Below are 20,835 nucleotides of genomic sequence, written 5' to 3' on the forward strand. Positions count from 1 at the left end.
GTAGGCAGAGAGGCAGGCAGAGAGAGAGAGGAGGAAGCAGGCTCCCTGCTGAGCAGAGAGCCCGATGCGGGACTCGATCCCAGGACCCTGAGATCATGACCTGAGCTGAAGGCAGCGGCTTAACCCACTGAGCCACCCAGGCGCCCCCAACTATTATCTTTTAATTGTTCATTTTATTCTTTAGTTCTGTCAATTGTTGCTTTATGTATTTATGGAATCTGTTTTAGGTGCATTATTTTTATATAATTGCCATATTTTCCTGATGGCTTGACCTTTTATCATTATGATAGGATATCATTTATCATTTTTACAAGAATTTTGTCATTTTCTTGAGTAATATTTTTTGTTTTAAAGTCCCAGTTTGCAGGGGCACCTGGGTGGTACAGTCAGTTAAGCATCCAACTCTGGATTTCGGCTGAGGTTGTGAACTCTGGGTGATGAGGTCACCCTGCGTTGGCTCCACACTCAACAAGGAATCTGCCGGAGACTTTCCCTCTCCCCCTTCCCTTCTGCTCCCTCAGCTCCCTCTTTCTCTGTCTTGCAAATAAATCTTAAAAAATAATAAAGTCTAATTTTCCTGACATTAGTATAGCCATTCCAGGGCTTTTATGATTGTTTTTCACTTGGTCTGATTTTTCCTGTTCTTTTACCTTCACCCTGTGTCTTTGAAAATAACACGTGTCTCCCACAGACAGCGTCAGTTGGATCATATTTTTATATCAGTCTGAGAAACTGCCTTTTGATTGGTTTGTTTAAGCATTCTCTTTTATGAGCCAGTGATGCAGTTAGATTTATATCTGCCATTCTGCTTTTTATTTTCTATAGGTCTCATGTAATTTTCTCCTTCTGTTCCCCCCTTTCTGCTTTCTTTTGTTTTCAGTGAATATTTTCTTGTATAACACATCATTTCCTTTAATTTTTCACTTTCTCTTAGTCATTTCTTAGGAGTTGCTGTAGAACTTAAAAAGATACATCTTAATTTATCAGAGTATGCTCAGTTGTATATTAATTTAATCAAATATAGAAACATAGCTATCTAATTCCATTTCTTCTAACCCTTCTGCTATTATTGTTGTATGGATATATATAATATTATGTTATATATGTATATACACATATATATTAGAAACCCAGAAATACATTGTTGTAATTATTACTTTATATAATTTTGTGTTATAATAAAGAAGACAATAAAGGAAAACAGACATTATTTATAGGGGTGCCTGGGTGGCTCAGATGGTTGGGCATCTGCCTTCAGCTCTGCTCGTGATCCTGGGTCCTGGGATTGAGCCCCAATTCGGGCTCCCTGCTCAGCGTGGGGTTTGCTTCTCCCTCTCTCCCCCCACTGTCCCCCCTGCTTGTGCTCTCTTGCTCTCAGTCAAATAAATAAATGGAGTCTTTAAAGAGGAGGGAGAAAAAGGAAAGCAGGCATTATTTATAGAGTTTGTTTTATTGCCCTTCTCATTTACCATTACTGATAACTTCATTTATTCCTGTGGACTCAAGTCACTGTCTGGGGTATCCTTCCTTTACTGTAGTGCAATTCCTTCTTATTGCCACACATAGTGTATTTCTATATCTTATAGGCCCACAATACATACTGTCTTATGCGATTGCTTTTCGAGTCAATTAAAAAATATGTCATTATAATCTTAAAATTACCCATATAATTACCTTTATCAGCACCCTTTGTTTTTTGTTTTGATTCACCTACTATCTCGTGTTTTTTGCTTTCAGTCTAAGCAACTTTCTTAGGTGTCTATTATCAGTATGGAGATACAATTTACATAAAATTTACTCCTTTAAAGCATGTAATACAGTGGGTTTTATTACAGTCACAGCAGACCTGTGCAACCATTGCTACCGTCAGGTTTCAGAGATTGTCAGCACTTCCAAAAGAAGCCCCACACTCTTTAGCAGCCACTCCTGTCCCTGCCCCCCACCCCCAGCCACAGGTAACCTCTAGTTTACTCTCTGTCTCTGTAGATTTGGCTAATCTGGACATTCCATATACTTGGAATCCTGCAGTATGTGGTGTTCTCTGACTGTTTCCTAGCATAATGTTTTCAGGTTCCACCTGTGTTGCCAGGTGTGTCAGTATTCCATTCCCTTTTATGACTGAATGATATTCCACCTTTCTTTCTTTTTTTTTTTTTTTTAAAGATTTATAGAGGGTGGGGGGCAGGGCAAAGGGAGAGGGAGAGAGGGACTCTCAAGCAGACTCCCCATTGATCATGGAGCCCAACTACGGGGCTCAGTCCCATGACCCTGAGATCATGACCTGAGCTGAAACCAAGACTCAAGACACTGAACCGACTGAGCCCCCCAGGCATCCCTCCCCTTTACTATTTCTTATAAGACAGATCTGATAGCAACAAATCTGTTTTTATTTATCTGAGAATGACTTTATTTCACAGTTATTTTTGAAAAGTAATTTGCTGGATATAATTCCTGGTTGATAGTTTTTTATTTTCAATGACTTGAATATGTTATCCTTCTGCCTTCGGACCTCCGTTGCTTCTGACAAGAAGTCAGCTGTCAACCTTACTGGGGTGCTCTTGTGTGAAGCAAGTTGTTTTTCTCCTTTTACTTTCAAGATCTCTATCTTTGGCCTTCAGCATTTTGTCTGTGATGCATGTGTCTAGACATAGAGACCTTTGTGTTTATTCTCCTTGGTGTTTATAGTTTCCTGACTGTATATATTAGGTTTTTGTTTTTGTTGTTTACCAAATTTGGGCAGATTTCAGCTGTTGTATCAATGCCATGATGTTTTGTCATCCCTTCCTTGTCTTTCTCCAGTACTCTGATTACACGTATTTTGCAGCACTTAATGATGACCCCCATTTCTCTGAGACTCACTCCATTTTTCTCCATTCTTTCTTCCCTTCTTCAGATTACATAATCTCCAGTGATCTATCTTCAGATTTGCTGATCATTTCTCCTACCAGCTGAAATCTGCTGTTGAGCCTAATCTTGGTTATTGTGCTTCTTTTTTTCCTGAAGATTTATTTCTTTTTGAGAGTTGGGGGAAGGGCAGAGGGAGAGAAGGCATCTCAAGTAGACTCCCCACTGAGCTCAGAGCCCCATGCGGGGCTCAATCTCATGACCTTGAGATCACGACCTGAGCCAAAACCAAGAGTCAGACACTTAAGTGACTGAGCCACTCAAGCACCCTGGTTATTGTACTTTTTATTTTATTTTATTGTACTTTTAAAAATCTTCTGTCTCTTTACAGTACTCTCTCTTTGATAAGAAATCATCCTACCTCCCTTTAATTCTTTAAGCGTGGATGTTGCTGGGAGAAGAGGTCCCTCTCCTTGGGTGCACCTGCCTAGGGTGAGGCACTCCAGGTAGAGCTTCTGTTAATGGAGCTTGGCCATTAACAGAAGTAATGGGCAGATGCCATAGACTTTCACTGTTCTTACCAATATTTGGTCATTTTCTTAAATGAGTATTTCCTAAAATGCTGTATGCCTTTAGGACAGCTTCCAGAGACCTTAGCTTCCTGTTCTATAAAATAATTTTTAATCAGTTAATTTGTCATCTTGCTGAGTTCCTCTGCCTCTTCCATGCAGTTTTTTCTTTAAATTGTGTGTTATCAGGGCACCTGGGTGGCATGGTCGGTTGAGTCACCACCTCTTGGTTTCACTCAGGTCATGATCTCAGAGTTGTGAGATTGGGCTCCGTGTCAGGTTTGTGCTCAGCCCCAAGTCTGCTTAGGTTACTCTCTCCCTCTCCATCTGCCCCTCTCGTCTGCCTTCTCTCTCACGTAAATAAATCTTTCTTTAAAAATTGTGTTTTATGATGATAAGAAGTTAACATGAGTCTCCCTTAAGTGAGTAAGTGCTCAGAACATCATTGTTGATTACAGGGACCACATTGCACTGTGGACCTCTAGAGCTTACTCATCTGGCTTCCCCAACACTTTATGCTCATTGATCAGTAAATACCCACTTCCCACTCTCCTAGCCCCTGGCAACCACCATCCCACCTTTGATTATATGAACTGGACTATTTTTAAAAGATTTTCTTATTTATTTAGAAAGAGCGTGAGCATGCATGCGGGTGGGGGGAGGGGCAGAGAGAGAAGGAGAAGGAGAGAATCTCCAGCAGGCCCCATGCCAAGGGCAGAGCCTGATGTGGGGCTCAACCCCAGGATCCCGAGATCATGACCCAAGCCAAACCCCAGAGTTGGACACTCAGCCAACTGAGCTACCCAGATGCCCCTGAATTGGACTATTCTGGGTACTTACATAAGCAAAGTCATGCAGTATTTCCTTCTCTGTGCCTGGCATGATGTTCTCAAGGTTTATTCGTGTTGTTGCCTTTTGGAGGTTCCACTCAAAAAAAAAAAAGGTTGACTTGTATTCCATCCTATGTAAATACCACATTCTCTTTACCCACTCCTCTGTCGAAGGACATCAGATTGTTCCCACTCGGCTGTTGTGAATAGTGCTGAGTAAATGTGGAAGTGCGGTTATCGCTAAGATACTGGTTCGAGTTCTTTGGATAAATACCCAGGGTGGGGGTGGCTCAGTCAGTTGAGCATCTGCTTCTGGCTCAGGTCATGATCCCAGGGTCCTGGGATTGAGCCGCATATCGGGTGCCCTGCTCAGTGGGGAGTCAGCTTCTCCCTCTCCCTCTGCCATTTCCCCTGCTTGTGCTCTCTGGCTCCCTCTCTCTGTCAAATAAATAAATAAAATCTCAGAAAAAATACCCAGAAGTGGGATTGCTGGATCTTACAGTAGTTCTCCTTTTAATTTTTCGAAGACTCTCCCTACCACACAGCTGTAAAGAGCTGGTTTTTAGCTGTGCCACGAAGGCAGGCAGAAGGGCCTTATGGTCAGTCTTCCTGAGGCTTTTGTTCTTGTCGCGTGTTTTCTAGATCAAGTGGACAGCTCTTTCGGCATTTGCATGGTAAAGGATGACACCAAGATCAGCATTGAACCGTAAGTTGGAATAGACTTAGCACTTGAGGGTGCATCCTTCCAAAGTGGGGGTGCTTCTACCTGCCTTGCGGGCCTGTGTCAGTTTTCCCGGGGCTCCTTCGTCACAGGAGATCAGGTCTCACTATGGAGCCTCCCTAAGAGAGAAGTGGTGCACTTCTGTGGGTGTAGGTGGGAAGCTCCCCTAGTATTCTTTCTGCCTAGACATACCATAGCTGGGGTCCCGGGGACAGAATGCCCAGGACCCTGGGGTTCTAGGTAGGATTGGTAGTGGTATGGTCCAGACTTTCAAGTGTCCATGGGGTGTGGCTGGATGGTATGGCCGTGGGTGTAGAAGCACAAGAGCTATCAGCATGTACTCCCCTGTCCTGGACCCACAGCGACACCTGAGGCCAGAGATATGGCAATAAGGAAAATGAGAGGAGGGAAGGTAGTACCCCTTTGAGGGGTTTCTGGAATGCCTGTACGTATCTGTCAGGGATGATGGACACTGAACACGTCTGGCAGATGGCACAGGGTTTGCATCAGGCAAGGCTGTGGCCTGAGAAAAGGGAATACCGCCCGTATCTGTTTCATTTCCCGTCTTAGTCACGGGTGTCTTTCCCGCGTGTCTGTGTGTGCGGCCTTGTTTCAGACACATCAACATAGGAAGCCGGTTTCAGGCTGAGATCCCAGAGCTCCAGGAGAGAGCGCTGGTGGCTGCTGACGAGCACGTTGCTTCTCTGGTCTGGAAGCCGTGGGGAGATGTGACGACCAACCCAGAAACGCAGGACAGAGGTGGCTGAGGCTTTGGGGCCAAATTCCAGCGGGCCCTGCTCCTAGCCCCCACCCCATGTCTGAGGACATCTCCTCCCAGTTCTCCCCTCGGCCCCGAAGCAGTACCCGGGGTGAGGAGGCGGGAGGGTTCCCCTTGGTGCTGCATGGCTTCTCCGCAGCTGCAGTCTCCCGCCCACAAGCCCGGTCGGCTGTTTGGCTGTTCGGGGCAGGGTTTGTGCCTGTCCTTCTTGTCCCTCCCCTCCCTCATCCCACTTTCAGCTGAGATGTAAGGGGGCCAGTGACAAGGAGCCCGCCCTCTGTGCTGTCGGGGAAGTCTCCCCGGCACTTGGTGACTCCCTGTCTCCTCTCTCACACTCTGCTGGGATGGCTGCCGGACACAGTCACCGAGCTCTGCAACGTGGCCTGCTCCAGCGTGATGCCGGGAGGGGGCACCAACCTGGAGCTCGCTCTGCACTGCCTGCACGAGGCCCGGGGCAGTGTTCAGGTGAAGTGGAGGCAGGGCCAGGGGCAGCGGCCAGGGGTGCCTGGGGGAGCCGGAGCGGCAGGCGCATGCCCTGTGCGGTCTGCTTGGGCAGGCCACCGTCCTTCTTCCCGGTGGCTTTGGGGTCGGTATGGACCTCATGAGCTGCAGGGGTGGGCTCCGGTATGACAGCAGTGCCAGGCTCCACCCCATCTCTGGGGTGCTGGGGAGCCGGTGCCCAGCACACCCAACTCGGGTCCTGTGCTCATTAGGTTTCTTACTGAGCTTTCTCTTTTCGACTAAAAACCCGTGTATGAAAACTGCTAGTGCATTAGAATTGCCTGTGTCTCCTCCGAGGACCCTCCTCAGTTTGCTGAGTAGTGGGAGAGGAAGAGGCCCATCACCGAGCCAGTGCCACGGTCCTGCTCTTTCTTGAGCTGAGAGGCAGCGGCTGGCACATAGTAGGTGCTCAACAGAGCGGGCAACCCACCTTCCTGGGGTTCCGCTGAAGGCTTGGTAATGAATGTTGTAATGTGGGGGCCGGGGCCAGCTTGGGGGCCCCAGTATTGCTTTCATGCTCATGTTGTCATCTTGAAATCCTTAGTAAGTTTTGGACAAGGGTTTTCATTTTGCGCTGGGTCCCACAGATGCCACAGCGGGAGCAGGACAAAGTCCCTTTCTTTATGGGCTTACATTTGAGAAGAGCCAAAACAGCAAATACGTTCAGGAAGGTGGCTGGATAGCGATTAGCGCCATGAAGGAAACAAAGGGGGCGGTGGGCAAGGGCAGGGCTGTTTCAAATGCTGGTCCTTGATGGCAAGAAACGTGCACCACAGGAGCAAATCCACACAGCCACTGTCTCCTGGTCAGGAGCACCTTCCCAGGAGCGTCCACGGCAGCTGCGCTCAGCGGTCACAGGTGTGGGCTGGTCCGAGGACCCACCACACTGAGTGTAGGGTTGGGGAGAATCTTCGGGAGAGCCGGCGGTGGCTTCGGAAGGAAGGAAGGAACGGAGGCGAGACTCTTCCTCCCCTCTCTGTGTAAAGTATCTTGTGGCCCCTCTTGTTCCAGGTCGCCCTGGAGACCCTCTTACTGCGCGGGCCCCAGAAGCCACGCACTCACCCGCTGGCCGACTACCGCTATGCAGGTGACTGGGCAGGGGGTGTGGGCATGGTTTCTGCCCGGCTGAGACCTCGTGGAAACAGTCCTGACAGCAAACTTCACCTGTGCCTTTTGGGAGTTCTCTTGGGGCCTTCTCCTGCCTTTCCAGAAAGGCCTTCTCACTCCCCCGGGTGGGAGGACAGGACTCCGTGGGCATGTTTTCTGCTAGTTACATCCTGCCTTCCCCCTTTTCCATTGATTCCCTCGGGGGGCCATGCCCAGCCTGGAAGGGGATGCCCCCGGGCCAGGAAGGGGAGGAGGCAGGCGGAGCTTCAGGGGTGAGAGTGGATGCGCCAGCCCTGGAGTCAGGCAGTCTGGAGCTTCACCCAGTGCAGGCCTCCATGGCTGCCTCGGTAAAGCACAGATCATGAGGGCCCCACCCGCTGAGGTTTTGTGAGGGCTGTAGCTGATGAAGCAAGTAAGGGGCTTAGCAGAATGTTTGACACATGATCATGCTTAGTGATGGCAGCTTTGGGAAGGACGGTGGTCTGCACGTCAGCCCCGTCCTGTCCCCATGCTTGGCTCTTTCTCTGATAGGTTCTGACATCTGGACCCCCATGGAGAAGAGGCTTTTTAAGAAGGCATTCTGTGCCCACAAGAAGGACTTCTACTTGATACACAAGACGGTAAGGTGAACACGGGTGCGCTGGCATAGACAGGGCCTCGCCTTGCGCAACTGAGCCCAGCTAGAGCAGAAGGCCCTGCCAAGGAGACCCTCTGCTGGTCTCAACCACAGTTCATCATTTTTAAAAGGACATTGTTGTGAATACCTCCAAACAGTACAGAAATGTGTCAGTGCTCAAATAAATGAATGCTCCCATTCTCAGCTTGAGGAATGCTCCAGTAAAGGCCTCCATGTCCTCCGCAGAGCCTCCTCCTGGTGGCTAACCTTGGCCTGTCTGCTTGTGAGCCTCAGGCTTGGCACGGTCTGTATGCCTCTCTTGCTCGTCCGTGCACATCCTTAAGAAGGCCGAGATCCTTCTACACCAGATGTCCTGCAGGGTTGTTCTTCCGTTAACCTGATGACCACCGACTGACCCATGATCCAAGTGTAACCTTGGATGTTTTCGTGTACTTACGCCCACATAAGACCATCACCACGGTCAAGATCACATCCGCCCCCCCCCATTTCCCACACCCCTTGGTCCTCTTTCATGCCACCCCTGTCCCTAGTCAACTCCTTGTCTCCTTTGTATCCCTGTAAATTGGTTTGCATTTTCCAGAGTTTTTTCTTTGAGTGGAATCATCGTACAACACGTGCTCTGCTTTGGCTCCTCCTGCTCAGCATCCCCGAGCTCCATCTGGGTGGCAGAGTAGCAGTCACTCACCCCCGTTCATTGCCAGGGACCGTGTCGCTGTGTGGGTGAACCACCGGCTATTCGCTCTGTTGCCTGTGGATATCTGGGTGGTTTCCAGACACCGGCACTTAGAGATGAAGCCGCTGTGAGCCCTGAGGCGTGTGGCAGACTTCTGTAGCACTGTTTCCCTGTGGGGTGAATGCCTAGCAGGGGGAGGAGAGCATTGTGGGGTGAGGGTCATGTTTCACTTTGAAGAAGCTGTCGAATGGTCATCCAAAGCCATCGTGGCACGTCGCATGCCCACGGGCAGCTCAGGAGACTTCTAGAGGCCCCTCACCTTCCCCAGCGCACCCCACGGCCAGGCCTCCTCTCGTCGCCTTTCTGAGCACACGACACAGCCTTCGCTCCCTGCGCTTCCGAGGGACTGACAATGCCGGGCATCTTTCCCCCGGCCTGTGTGCCATCCCCGCACCCTCACGTGCTGAACTGTCTACTCCCAATCTTTTGCTTATGTTTTTTTTGGGGGGGTGGGTGTTTGTGTTTTTATTAAACTGTGGGAGTTCTTCGTTCCAAACCAAAGCTCTTCTTCTAGATTCCTGCCCTGCACATATTTGCTCCCGGTGTCTGACTTCTCAGTGTTGGTTCAACAGTGTCTTTTCAGAAAAAGTTTCAGATGCTGAGTAAGCTCAGTTCATTAATTTTTCTCTTAGGGACCATGGTTCTGGTGGCGTCTCTAAGAAAGCTTTGCCTACCCAAAGTCACCAAGAATTTCCCCTATGTTTTCTTTATAAGCTTTATGGTTTTCAGTTTTACGTTTAGATTTATGATCTGTTCTGGGTTGACCTGCCGTGCAAGGTACAGATTGGATTCATTTTCTGCACACGCACGTTTAATCCTTCTAGTACCTTTTGTTGAAAAGAATGCATTTTCTGCAGCCAACGGCCTTGGTACCTCGGTCAAACATCAGTTGGCCGTATACATACGTGTTTGTTTCTGGACTGACCATTTTGTTCAGTTAGTGTATTTGCGAACTGTTAAGCTGTTACCATGCTCTTTATTGCTGTTGATTTGTTCTTTAGCCCTGTTATTCTTTTTCAAAGTGTTTTCTATCCTGGGTCCTTTGCATTTCCATGTGAATTTTAGAATTAACTTGTCAATTTCTTTAAGAAAATTTTGATAGGCTCTTGTCTGGTACGGCGTTGACTCTCCAGGTCAATTGCAGACAATGGATATCTTAACAGTTATTTAGTCTTCCGACCAACGAACAAAGTGTATCTGTTTATTTAAGTCTTCAATCTCTCTCCATGATGTTTTGAAGGTTTGGGTGTATAGGTGTTACATCCTATTTATTCCTAAGTATTTCTACTTTTTATGCTATTATGGAAGGCTCTTTTTCATTTTGTTTTCCAATGGTTTCTTGCTGGTATATATAGAAATAAAATTGAAATAATATTGATCTTCTGTTCTGCAGTCTTGCTAAACTCATTTATTTGTTTTCGTAGCTTTTTTGAAGATTCTGTTGGATTTTCTACATAGACAATCATATCATCTGCAAATAAAAACACTTTTAATTCTTCCTTGCCTTTCATCTTTTCTTGCCTCACTGCACTATGGAACCTCCAGTAACTTGTTGAGTAGAAATGGTGAGTGGACCTTCTGGACTTGTTCATGATCTTAGCGGGAAACCAGCCCCTATTTTTCCCTCCTAAGTATGATATTAGCTGTGGGGTCTTTCCAGATGTTGCTTATCAGGTTGAAGAAGTTACTTTTATTCCCAGTTTGCTAAGAGTTTGTTTCGGTGAAGGATATGAGGTTGTATCGATAGTGCTTCCTCGGCATCTGTTGAGATGCTCATATGGTTATTGTTTTTCATTTTAGCATGACCAGCTACACCGATTTTAGATTGTTAAATCGGCCTCACATTTCTGGGATGAGCTCCACTTGGTCCCGATGTCTTGTCCTTTGTATATATATTGTTGGATTCTATTTATTAAAACTCTGTTTAGAAGTTTTCGTCTGTGTTCAGGAGGGATATTGGTTTGTAGCCTTTTTTACTTGCAGCGTCTTTGGCTTTTGTATCAGGGCAACATGGCCCTTACTGAACGAGTTGGGAAGTATTCCCTACTCTTCAATTTTTTGGAAGAGCTTGTTTAGAATCAGCTTATTTATTCCTTAAATATTTGGTGGTGAAGTCACCTCAGCCTGGAGTTTTCTTTGCAGGAAGGTTCTTTAATGCAAATTCAGGTGTTTTATACATGTAGGGTGAATTGCATTGTCGCATCTTCCTGAGTGAGCTTTCATAGTTTTTCTTTTGAGAAATTCGTTCATTTCTTCTAAGTTGTCTGATATACTAGCAAAAATTGCTTGTAATAGTCTCATATTGTTCTTTTTATATTCATTGACTATAGGGATGTCACCTCTCTCATTCTCGATACTGGTAATTTGTCTTTTTTTTTTTTTTTAACTTTTTCCTGACCAGTTTGGCTAGAGATCTATCAAATTTATTGATTTTATTGATTTTTTTCCTCAAAAAGCAGCTTTGGCTTGTTGATTTTTTTTTCTGTTTAATTGATTTCTGCTCTGCTGTTTATTATTTCATTTTTTCTGCCTGCTTTGAGTTTAACTTGTTCTTTTCTAGTTTCAGAAGGTGGAAAATGAGATCATTGTTATGAAACCTTTCTTCTTCCCTCATATAGGTATTTGGTGCTATAAATTCTCCTCAGAGTACTGCTTTGATACATCTTGGTATGTTGGGTTTTCATTTTTACTTAGTTCAAAGCTTTCACTTCCCTTTTGATTTCTTTTTTGAGTAAGCTATTTATTTATTTATTTGTTTTTTATTTATTTATTTATTTATTTATTTGGCACAGAGAGAGAGAGATCACAAGTAGGCAGAGAGGCAGGTAGGCGGGGGGCGGGCGGCACGGAGAAGCAGGCTCCCCGCCAAGCAGAGGGCCTGACACAGGGCTCCATCCCAGGACCCTGAGATCGTGACGTGAGCCGAAGGCAGAGGCCTAACCCACTGAGCCACCCAGGCACCCCTGATCTATGAGTTATTTAGAAGTATGTTATTGTTATTGAGTCTCCAGATATTTTAGGATTTTCTGGAGTTCTTCTGTTACTGACTTTTAATTTAATGTCACTGTGGTCAGAGAAATACTTCATGTGACTCGAATCCTTTTAAATTTTTTGATCCTTGTTTAGTGCCCAGAATATGGTCTATATCTTAGTATGGGTCCCGAGTACTCTTAAAGAAGGTGCATTCTGCCGCTGTTGGCTGGAGCTCTAGAAATACCAGTTCAAGATGATCGATAATGTGGTTTGGATCTCCCATACCTTTACCATCTCCTGTTCTAGCCATTATTGGGAAGGAGTTATTAAAATATTTGGCTGTAACTGTGGATCTATTTTTCCCTGTAGTTCTCTCAAGTTTTTTCTTCGTGTATTTGAGGCTCTGAGTTAAGTGCATAAACATTTAGGACTCTTATGTCCTCTTGATCAGTTGTCCTTTTTATCATTATAAAATGATTTCCTCTATGCCTGGTATTATTCATTGCTCTGAAGCCTATTTTTCTGCTATTACATTATTATATATATTATATTATATAAGAAAGCCAACTATTCCAGCTTTCTTATAATGGGTGTTTGCCTGGTATATCTTTTTTCATCTTCTTACTCTTAACCTATTTGTGTTTTTATATGGAAAGTGTGTTCTTATAAGTAGCATGTGTTGGATGGTGCTTTTTAATTTGTTTTAATTAAAGTATAATTAATATACAGTGTTATATTGATTTCAGGTGCACAATATAGTAATTCAGTACTTCTGTACATTGCTCAGAGCTCATCAAAATAAGTGTGCTCTTATTCCTGTCACCTATTTCCCCCGTCCCTCCACTCACCCTCCATCTGAGAACCATCAGTTTGTTCTCTGTGTTTAAGAATCTGTCTTTGGGGTGCCTGGGTGGCTCAGAGGGTTAAAGCCTCTGCCTTCGGCTCAGTTCATGATCCAGGGTCCTGGGATCGAGCCCTGCCTCGGGCTCTCCGCTCGGTGGGGAGCCTGCTTCCTCCTTTCTCTCTCTGCCTACTTGTGATCTCTGTCTGTCAAATAAATAAAATTTTAAAAATCTTTAAAAAAAAGAATCTGTCTTAATTGTCTTTTTTCTTTTTTGTTTGTTTTGGTTTCTTAAATTCCACACATGAGTGAACTCATATGGTGTTTGTCTTTCTCTGACTTATTTCGCTTGGCATTATACTCTCCAGATCCATCCATGTTGTCATAAATGGCAAGATTTCATTCCTTTTTAGAGTTGAGTAATATTCTGTTATACGCTTAAAAAAAAAAAATCCAGCCTTGGGGCGCCTGAGTGGCTCAGTCGGTTAACCTTCTGCCTTCCGCTCAGGTCATGATCCCAGGGTTCTGGGATCGAGTCCCACATCGGGCTCCCTGCTCCATGGAGATCCTGCTTCTCCCTCTCCCTCTATGATATCTCTCACTTTCACACTCTCTCAAATAAATACATCAAATCTTTAAAAAAATAATCCATTCTTTTAATGAGGGTGTTTAGACCATTCACGTCTAACGTGATTACTGGGCTGGTGAGCTTTAAGTCCGTCACCTTGCTGTGTGTTTGCTGTTTGACTCATCTGTTCTTCGTTTCCCCTTTCTGCAGTTTTTCTGCCGCCTCTTGGATTAATGTAGTAAATTTTTATCTCCTTTGCTGGCTTATTGACTACAACTATTAGTTTGGTGGTTGCGTTAGGGTTTATACTGTGCGTTGTTAACTTATCAGGCTAGAACCTGCAAGTGATTTGATAGAACTCCATGTGCAGCATGAGAACCACAGAGTAGTGGCTTGGTCTCTCCTCCTGGCCTTTATACTCTTACTGCTATGCCTTTTCTATATGTTACTAACTGTGCAATACCTTGTTACTGTTTTTGTTTGAACAGTCAACTATGTTTAGAGAGATTTAAGATACGAAGCCTTATATTTTTACCCACATAGCTACCATTTTTACTGCCTTACATCACTGCGTGTAGACCAGTGAGAACAACTTGATCCTTTTGGATATTGCTTTTAGGTTTTTAATGGCGGTACCAGAACAGCTTTTTTTTTTTTTTTTAAGATTTTTTAATTTAACTATTTGACAGAGAGAGAGAGATCGCAAGTAGACAGAGCAGCAGGCAGAGAAAGGGGGACGCAGGCTCCCCGCTAAGCAGGGAGCCTGATGTGGCGCTCAATCCCAGGACCCCAAGATCATGACCTGAGCCGAAGGTAGAGACCTAACCCAATGAGCCACCCAGGCACCTGGAACAGCTTTTTGTCTAGGGCTAATTATTTCTCATTTCCGAGCAAAATCCTTCTCATTCCTCTACCAATGCCACACGAATTAGGAGGTTTTCCACCCCCAGCTGGTGGGGACAGGCACTGTATCTGGCCCCTGAGAGCCACAGGCGGCTTTCCCTCTGATCCTTTATGATGGGTCTTTACCTAGCATTGGGTTCTCTTCACACGCATGTCCCTGAATCCCTGAGGGGAACCCTGTCCAGATCCCTGGCATTTTTCTCCATGCTGCTGTCTCCTCTACTGTCCTTTGTCCTGTGGACTCTTGCCACCTCAGTCTCCCCAGGCACTCAGCTCGCTTTCAGCTCAGGAGTCTGCTGGGCTCTGCCTGGGTCCCTCCCCCTTGGCTGTGGCCTGGAAACCATCCCAAGGTAGTGGTGTATTTTCTGCCTCTCGGAAAGCTGTTTTCGGACCGATGCCTGGTGTCTTACCAACCACTGTTTCCTGTGTCTTCTCGTTTCAGCTGGGAGGGAGACCCAGCTCCTCCTGTTACCCTGTCTTGTTTGGAAGCACAAGTTCAGCTTCTTGGCTTTTTTTTTTTTTTTTAACTTAGTGCCATTTCCTAGGACAGGGGATGTCCTAGGAAATGGACAGGGGGTGTCCTAGGAAATTTGACTCTTACTTTGTAAAGGCCCACACAGCTCAAAAAAACTCACACAGAGAAGGAATGTTCTGAAGTGAGCTCCAGATACTAAATGGCCAGTTGCATTTACCTGAGAAATGTTGTCTCTGGGGCAATGAAACTTTTCCATCCTGTTTTGTTTTCACAGAAGGTATTGTTAACGGGATCACTTCTTAGTGGAGGGAGGAGCACATGGTGGGGTCTGCATGGCCAGGATCCAGCCGTGCCTTCAGAGCCCCTTCCTTCTCTCATGGGCCACTTCCTCTGGACTCCACGGCCCTGCATCACTGTCCCAAAGGCTGTGTGGCCCCCACTGCCTCAGGGCATTCTGCTGTCATTGGTCCCAGCTGGCAAACGCGAGGCTCCTAGGTATGATTTCGCTGTGAACACCCTAGTGGTACGCCTTCCAGTGCACCTTCCCACAGGGGAGGATCCCTGGGATGGACCTGCCCCCTGGTGTGTGCAATGCTGACCGGTGCTAGCGGCGGTGACTGCAGTCTGAGCCGCTTGCCACCTGCGCGGACTTGTGATTCTCTGCTCCTTGCTCCAAAGGGGCATGCCAGGCCATGCAGAGGGACATTTCAGGAAAGCTTTCCAAAAGTGGCCTCATGGGGAAGGTATTCAGGGCATCATGGCAACACTCGAGGCTGCTCATGGGGTGTTGTCCACAGTGGCCTTCTGTTTTCCCTTGCTAGATCCAGACAAAGACTGTGGCCCAGTGTGTGGAGTATTATTACATCTGGAAAAAAATGATCAAGTTTGATTGTGGTCGAGCCCCAGGACTGGAAAAGAGGGTCAAGAGAGAGCCAGATGAGGCAGAAAGAACAGAAGCAAAGGTAGACGGTCCGGGGGGAGGTGGGGCTGGAGTTTGGCCCAGATTGGGATGCCGCTGCCCGTCCAAGTCAGGGAAGGGGGAAGGGTGCCCGCTGAGAAGGGCTTCCCTGCCAGGCCAAGCGCTGAGAAGCGTGGAGGGTTGGCACCCTTCCATCGTCGTTTCTGCCCCTCTGCAGGTCACTTGCAGCCCTCGGGAGAGACCCAGCCACCGTCCTACTCCTGAGTTCAAGATAAAGACCAAGAGTTACAGGAGGGAGTCCATTCTCAACTCCAGTCCGAATGCCGGCCCCAAGCGGACCCCAGAGCCGCCGGGGAGTGTGGAGGGCCAGGGTGTCTTTCCCTGCAGAGAATGTGAGAGGTGCTACTCCTGTCCCTGGATGCGCCCACACCACCTCCTTTCTCCCCACCGCGCCCCCCCCCCAACGGCAGCTGCCCTTGGGCCACCTGCCCCCCCAACCCCGCTCTGACCTGTGTCGTTCTGGTGACTTCTCAGGGTGTTCGACAAAATCAAGAGTCGAAATGCCCACATGAAGCGCCACCGGCTTCAGGACCATGTGGAGCCCATCGTCAGGGTGAAGTGGCCCGTGAAGCCCTTCCAGCTGAAGGAGGAAGAGGAGGAGGAAGAGGAAATAGGGGCTGACATCGGCCCCCTGCAGTGGTGATTGGGGCGGGGGGCAGGGGCTAGGGCGAGGCCACAAGTCTGGATGGGGGCCTCCAGCCTCGTCAACTATGCCCTCGGCCTCTCCAGGGTGTTTGGGGCACCCCTCTGCCTCCCCCCCCATCCTCTGCCTCCCCCCCATCCTTACTGTCCCTCCCTGGCCAGCCCTGCTCGGAAACATGGCGGGGATTTGGCTAGAAGTCGGCAGGAGGAGCTCCCGGTCGTCAGACCACTGTCGGCTGATGCCAGAGGCTCTGTTCTCTTTAGGTTTTAATTAGTCTCTCCCTTTCTTTCAGTTCCACTCCTTGGAGAGCAGGGAGGCTCGGGGAGGGAATGAGGTAGATCTGGGTAGCTCTTAAATCTTCGCCTCAGTTTTGGGGTTTGGTTACATTTGTTCGATAAGGCCAAGACGTAGAGAATCAGTGGGAAGATACCTTCAGATCTCCAACATGTGGGGCCTCCTCACTGGGGGAGTCTCTCTGCGTTCCAGATTCAGTCCCTAGTCTTGCAATGACTTGTACATTGTTAGGTTTTTTTTGTACGTGTCGACTTGTAAATCTTATTAAATTGGGTTCTTGAGCAGCTGTCTTCTGGCTTCCCTGGCCTGTTGATCCGACAAAGGCGTTTGAGCCCCTGCTACTCGCTGGAGCCACAGAGATGAGTCAGGGGAACCCCCATCCCGAAGGAGAGAAGCCAGGGGCCCCATGCGCTCAGTCAGCATTTAGCAAGCGCCCACCATAGAGTGTAAGCCCCAGGGAGCCCAATCTGTGCAGTGGGGCTACAGGGATGCAGGAGAAACAGAGCCCCTCTCCTCGCAGAGCTTCCTTCGTCAGAGTGGGAGAGTCGCGGTGATAAAGGAATGGAAAGGGGATATGGGATGTGGAGGGACGCGCAGGCTCTGGTGCAGGGTTGGGTGGTGGCCCCCCTGGGGCTCAGCTGTGAGGTCAGGAGCACCCGCAGGGGGCCTGCCACAGCCACAGCAATCACCTCTTTCTACTCCAACACCCAGACCTCTGGAGGCTGCGGGGTAAAAGAACATGGCCCTCTCCGTCCCTTCCTCCTGTCCCTTTGGAAGAGCCAGGAGAGCTGGTAGCAGCCCCCAGCAGGATGCCCCTTTTGTACTGCTGGCTAACTGTAGCCCCTGCCCTTTCTCCACGGATCCCTGACAGCTGGAAGGAAGATAGCCACGGTTTTCCCGAACACTCCAGCTGTGTCTCCAGGAACCGGCGGAACCCAGTGTTATCCCTCAAGTTTGTTACCACCAGGTCAAAACTGGAATTTGGTTTGCCAGAAAAAGAAGGGGACACAGAGAGGGCTACTGGGCAGGGAGACAGTGTGTCTACCACAGGGTGACATGAAGAAAATAAAGCGGGAGGTGGGGAGCAAGTCCTAGGCCGTGTCTGGGAAGTGGCAGACAGTGGCCAGCCAGGGAAGGCTACACCGAGGAGGCTGCTGGGGCCATGGTCTGGGTTCCAGGCTGTAGCACAGCTGAGCGCCCTGGCGCAGGGGTGAGTGGAGGATGGTCTAAGGGCCCCTGGCCGCTTTGTGGAACTTGTAGGAGGCAAGAGGGCAAGCATAGACAGTAGACACGGTGGTGAGAAGGTGCGATGGTGGCCTGGGCTGAAGAGAGACAGAAATTTGGGGAGTAGGGAAGCATCTTGGGGGTAGACTCCACCTTGCTGGCGGGTCCCCTCCCAGGGAGAGGTAGTAAGGGAGAGGTCAGGGCCAACATGGCAGCTCTGGGGTTTGGTGCCTGAGTGGATGTCATTAAGTCAGACAGGGAAGAGCAGGGATTCCTCAGAGGACTGATTGCCTCGAGGTGTGATTGTGTCTGTCAGAGCAGAGCGGTTTCTGCATTCAGAGGGACTGAGGGATGGGGTTGGGGGGATGTGGGCAGAGGGCGGTATCAGGAGCCATCCCAGGGGGCCACATTGTGGCTAAATAAATCTTAAAGCCAGGACAGGAGTAGGAGCAGAGGAGCAAGTTGAGTTTAAAGCACTGAGGACCCTTGTGGTTAAGGGACAGGGCTCAGGCTCAGGCGCTGGAATTCCTTGGCGTCAGAATTTACAGCCTGACTTGTCTTTTTTTGTGACCTTGGACAAGTCACTTTCCCTGTTTCAGCCTCCGTGTTCTCAGTCTGTACAATGGGATGGAAAGTACTTCCCCCACGTCCTGGTTCAATGAAAAGAGGTAAACGATGCTTTCTGCAGGGTGCACCACGGGAACTGGGCAGCGGCTGTTAAAAGCGCCCTCCTGCTCTCACTGTTTACATCCTGCCCAGGAGGACAAGCTCAGCTGCTGGAAATGAAAGACCCTGACCTAACGGGTGGGTGATGGTCTGTTAGTTCTCTGGTGCTACATAACAAATCGCCCTGAAATTAACAGTGTTAAACAAGGGACGCCTGGGTGGCGCAGTTGGTTGAACGACTGCCTCCGGCTCAGGGCGTGATCCTGGAGTCCCGGGATCGAGTCCCACATCAGGCTCCCAGCTCCATGGGGAGTCTGCTTCGCTCTCTGACCTTCTCCTCGCTCATTCTCTCTCTCACTGTCTCTCTCTCTCAAATAAATAAAATTTTAAAAAAAAATCTTTAAAAAAAAAAAAAAACAGTGTTAAACAAACTGGAGCTTTTATAATAGCCCGGCTCAGACTGACAAGGAACCAAAAATGCCTGTGGCAATCCAGACCCCCCCCCCACCACCCCCGCCTGATCTGTGGTCAGAATACAGCCGCCACCGCAAGAAGGTGTTCCAAGAGAGTCTCTGAATGTCAGAGCCAAGGTTTCTTGTGAACTACTCCCCCTCAGCTAAACCCCACCCTCACCCCCCAAATAACAGCGTTGTCTGAGTCATCTGGGAGCCCTGTAAGAAAATGCATATTCCTGGATCCTGCCACCAACTTTCACAATTGGAATTGCTCTGGATAGGGGGTAGGGCTCTGGAACTTGAATTTTTTTTAAAGATTTCATAGTAGAATCATTTTTAGATTCTTCAGAAAGATTGTGAAAATGGTACCGAGAATTCTCATATGCCCCACACCCAGGTCCCCCTATTTTTTTTTTTTTAATGACAGAAAGAGCGAGAGAGGAAATACAAGCACAGGGGAGCTGGAGAGGAAAAAGCAGGCTCCCCACCCAGCAGGGAGCCCAATATGGGGCTCTATCCCAGGACGCAGGGATCGTGACCTGAGCTGAAGGCAGATGCTTAAAGACGGAGTCCCCCAGGTGACCCCCCCATTATTTTTTTAAATATTTATTTATGTGAGAGAGAGTGAACTTGAGCAGGGGGAGAGGCAGAGGGAGAGGGAGAAAACTCTTCATGAAGACTCCTTGCTGAGTGCAGAGCCCAACTGGGGCTGGATCACAGAACCCTGAGATCATGACCTGAGCTGAAATCAAGAGCCAGACGCTTAACTGACTGAGCCACCCAGTCAGTTACAATTACCAAACCAACACTAATATGATTTTAATAACTAAACCCCATACTTTATTCACATTTCCTTAGTCTTTATCTAACATTCATCTTTGGTTTCAGGTTCCCACCCAGGACACCAGATTACATACAGTGGACCCGTCTCCATAGACTCCCCTTAGCGACGACAATATCTCTGACTTTCCTTGTTTTTAAATAATTTGTCAGTGTTGAGACATCCTGGTGAAGTGTTTCAAAGAATGTGCCTCAGCTGGGGTTTGTCTGATGTTTGTGATTCGATGGGGAGAGGGTCGTGTCAGGAGCCATCCTTCACCGAAGTGATGTGCCACTCATGTCACAGTATTGAGAGCACATTCTATCAGTGTGATTCACCACCGTCGATGGTAACCCCAGCCACCTGGCTGACCAGGTTTCTCGGGTTTCTGCACTGGAAACAGTCCTGCCATCCCTGTCCCATACCACACTCTGGACCTCCACAAGCAAGAGTGAGGAGCCAAGCTCCACGTTCTGGAGGTAGGAGTCCACACGAACTAGGCAGAGCTCTTCTGCATGAAATGTTTGTCGATTCTCCCCGTCTATTCGTTCGTTCGTTCATTTATACCGCGTGGGTTCAGGGACGTTTTATACAGTGGACGACAATCCCGGACTAGTTTAATGTGTTGCTGAAATTCTTCCAGCTTTGGCCATTGGGAGCTCTTCCAGTTGGCTCCTGTGTCTCTGACATATCCTACCACTTGTGTGTGTCTCTCTCACACACACAGATACTTCCTTTTTGGCACTACAAGATGCTCCAGGCTCATCCTGTGTAATTTCCTGCCCAAGACTCAAAGCAGCCACTTATCAAGGAGTCCTGGTTCCTTTTATTGGGGAATGGTATTAAAGATCTGGTCTCTGAGTGTCTGAAGTGTCTGAATTTTTGACACGCTCTCTCCAGCCCTTTTTTTTTTTTTTTTTATGAATGCAGGGAGCCCTCGCTCAGTTTTGTTTCCCCGTCTGGTTACTTTACTGGCCTTCCCAAACCAGTTCCAGTATCCGTCAGCAGAGGGCGCAAGAAAAGGCAGAGCTCTTTCCTGACCGCTGACTCTTCTCCTAGTGAAGAGCCCCGCGAGAAAAGAGGCGAAGGCGGGGACTGAGCAGCGCGCTGGGCACCAGTCAAACCCGGAGGAAGGCGGGGCGTATCTTCCGGCCGGGGCCGGGAGCTGTCACGTGAGGGTCAGTGGTCAGCTGACGGGGGCGCAAGTTCCGCGGGGAGGGACGGACCGACCCGGGGAATGCTGGTGATTGGTGAAGCAGGAGCTAGAAAAAAGC

The 20,835-nt window shown here is 48.2% G+C and overlaps 1 protein-coding gene across 1 annotated transcript in view; it reads left to right on the forward strand.

The window, feature by feature from the left end:
• Positions 1–16,102, forward strand: part of ZNF541 (zinc finger protein 541) — a 30,028-nt gene extending 13,926 nt beyond the window's left edge. The window contains exons 8-15 of the mRNA XM_044260532.1: positions 4,886–4,949; positions 5,581–5,723; positions 6,104–6,207; positions 7,255–7,330; positions 7,882–7,970; positions 15,302–15,442; positions 15,617–15,798; positions 15,934–16,102. Coding sequence (XP_044116467.1) covers positions 4,886–4,949; positions 5,581–5,723; positions 6,104–6,207; positions 7,255–7,330; positions 7,882–7,970; positions 15,302–15,442; positions 15,617–15,798; positions 15,934–16,102 — 968 coding nt within the window. The remainder of the gene's footprint in view (positions 1–4,885; positions 4,950–5,580; positions 5,724–6,103; positions 6,208–7,254; positions 7,331–7,881; positions 7,971–15,301; positions 15,443–15,616; positions 15,799–15,933) is intronic.
• Positions 16,103–20,835: the final 4,733 nt, after the last annotated feature.

This window comes from Neovison vison, chromosome 7 (genome assembly GCF_020171115.1).
Source record: "Neovison vison isolate M4711 chromosome 7, ASM_NN_V1, whole genome shotgun sequence".
NCBI lineage: Eukaryota > Metazoa > Chordata > Mammalia > Carnivora > Mustelidae > Neogale > Neogale vison.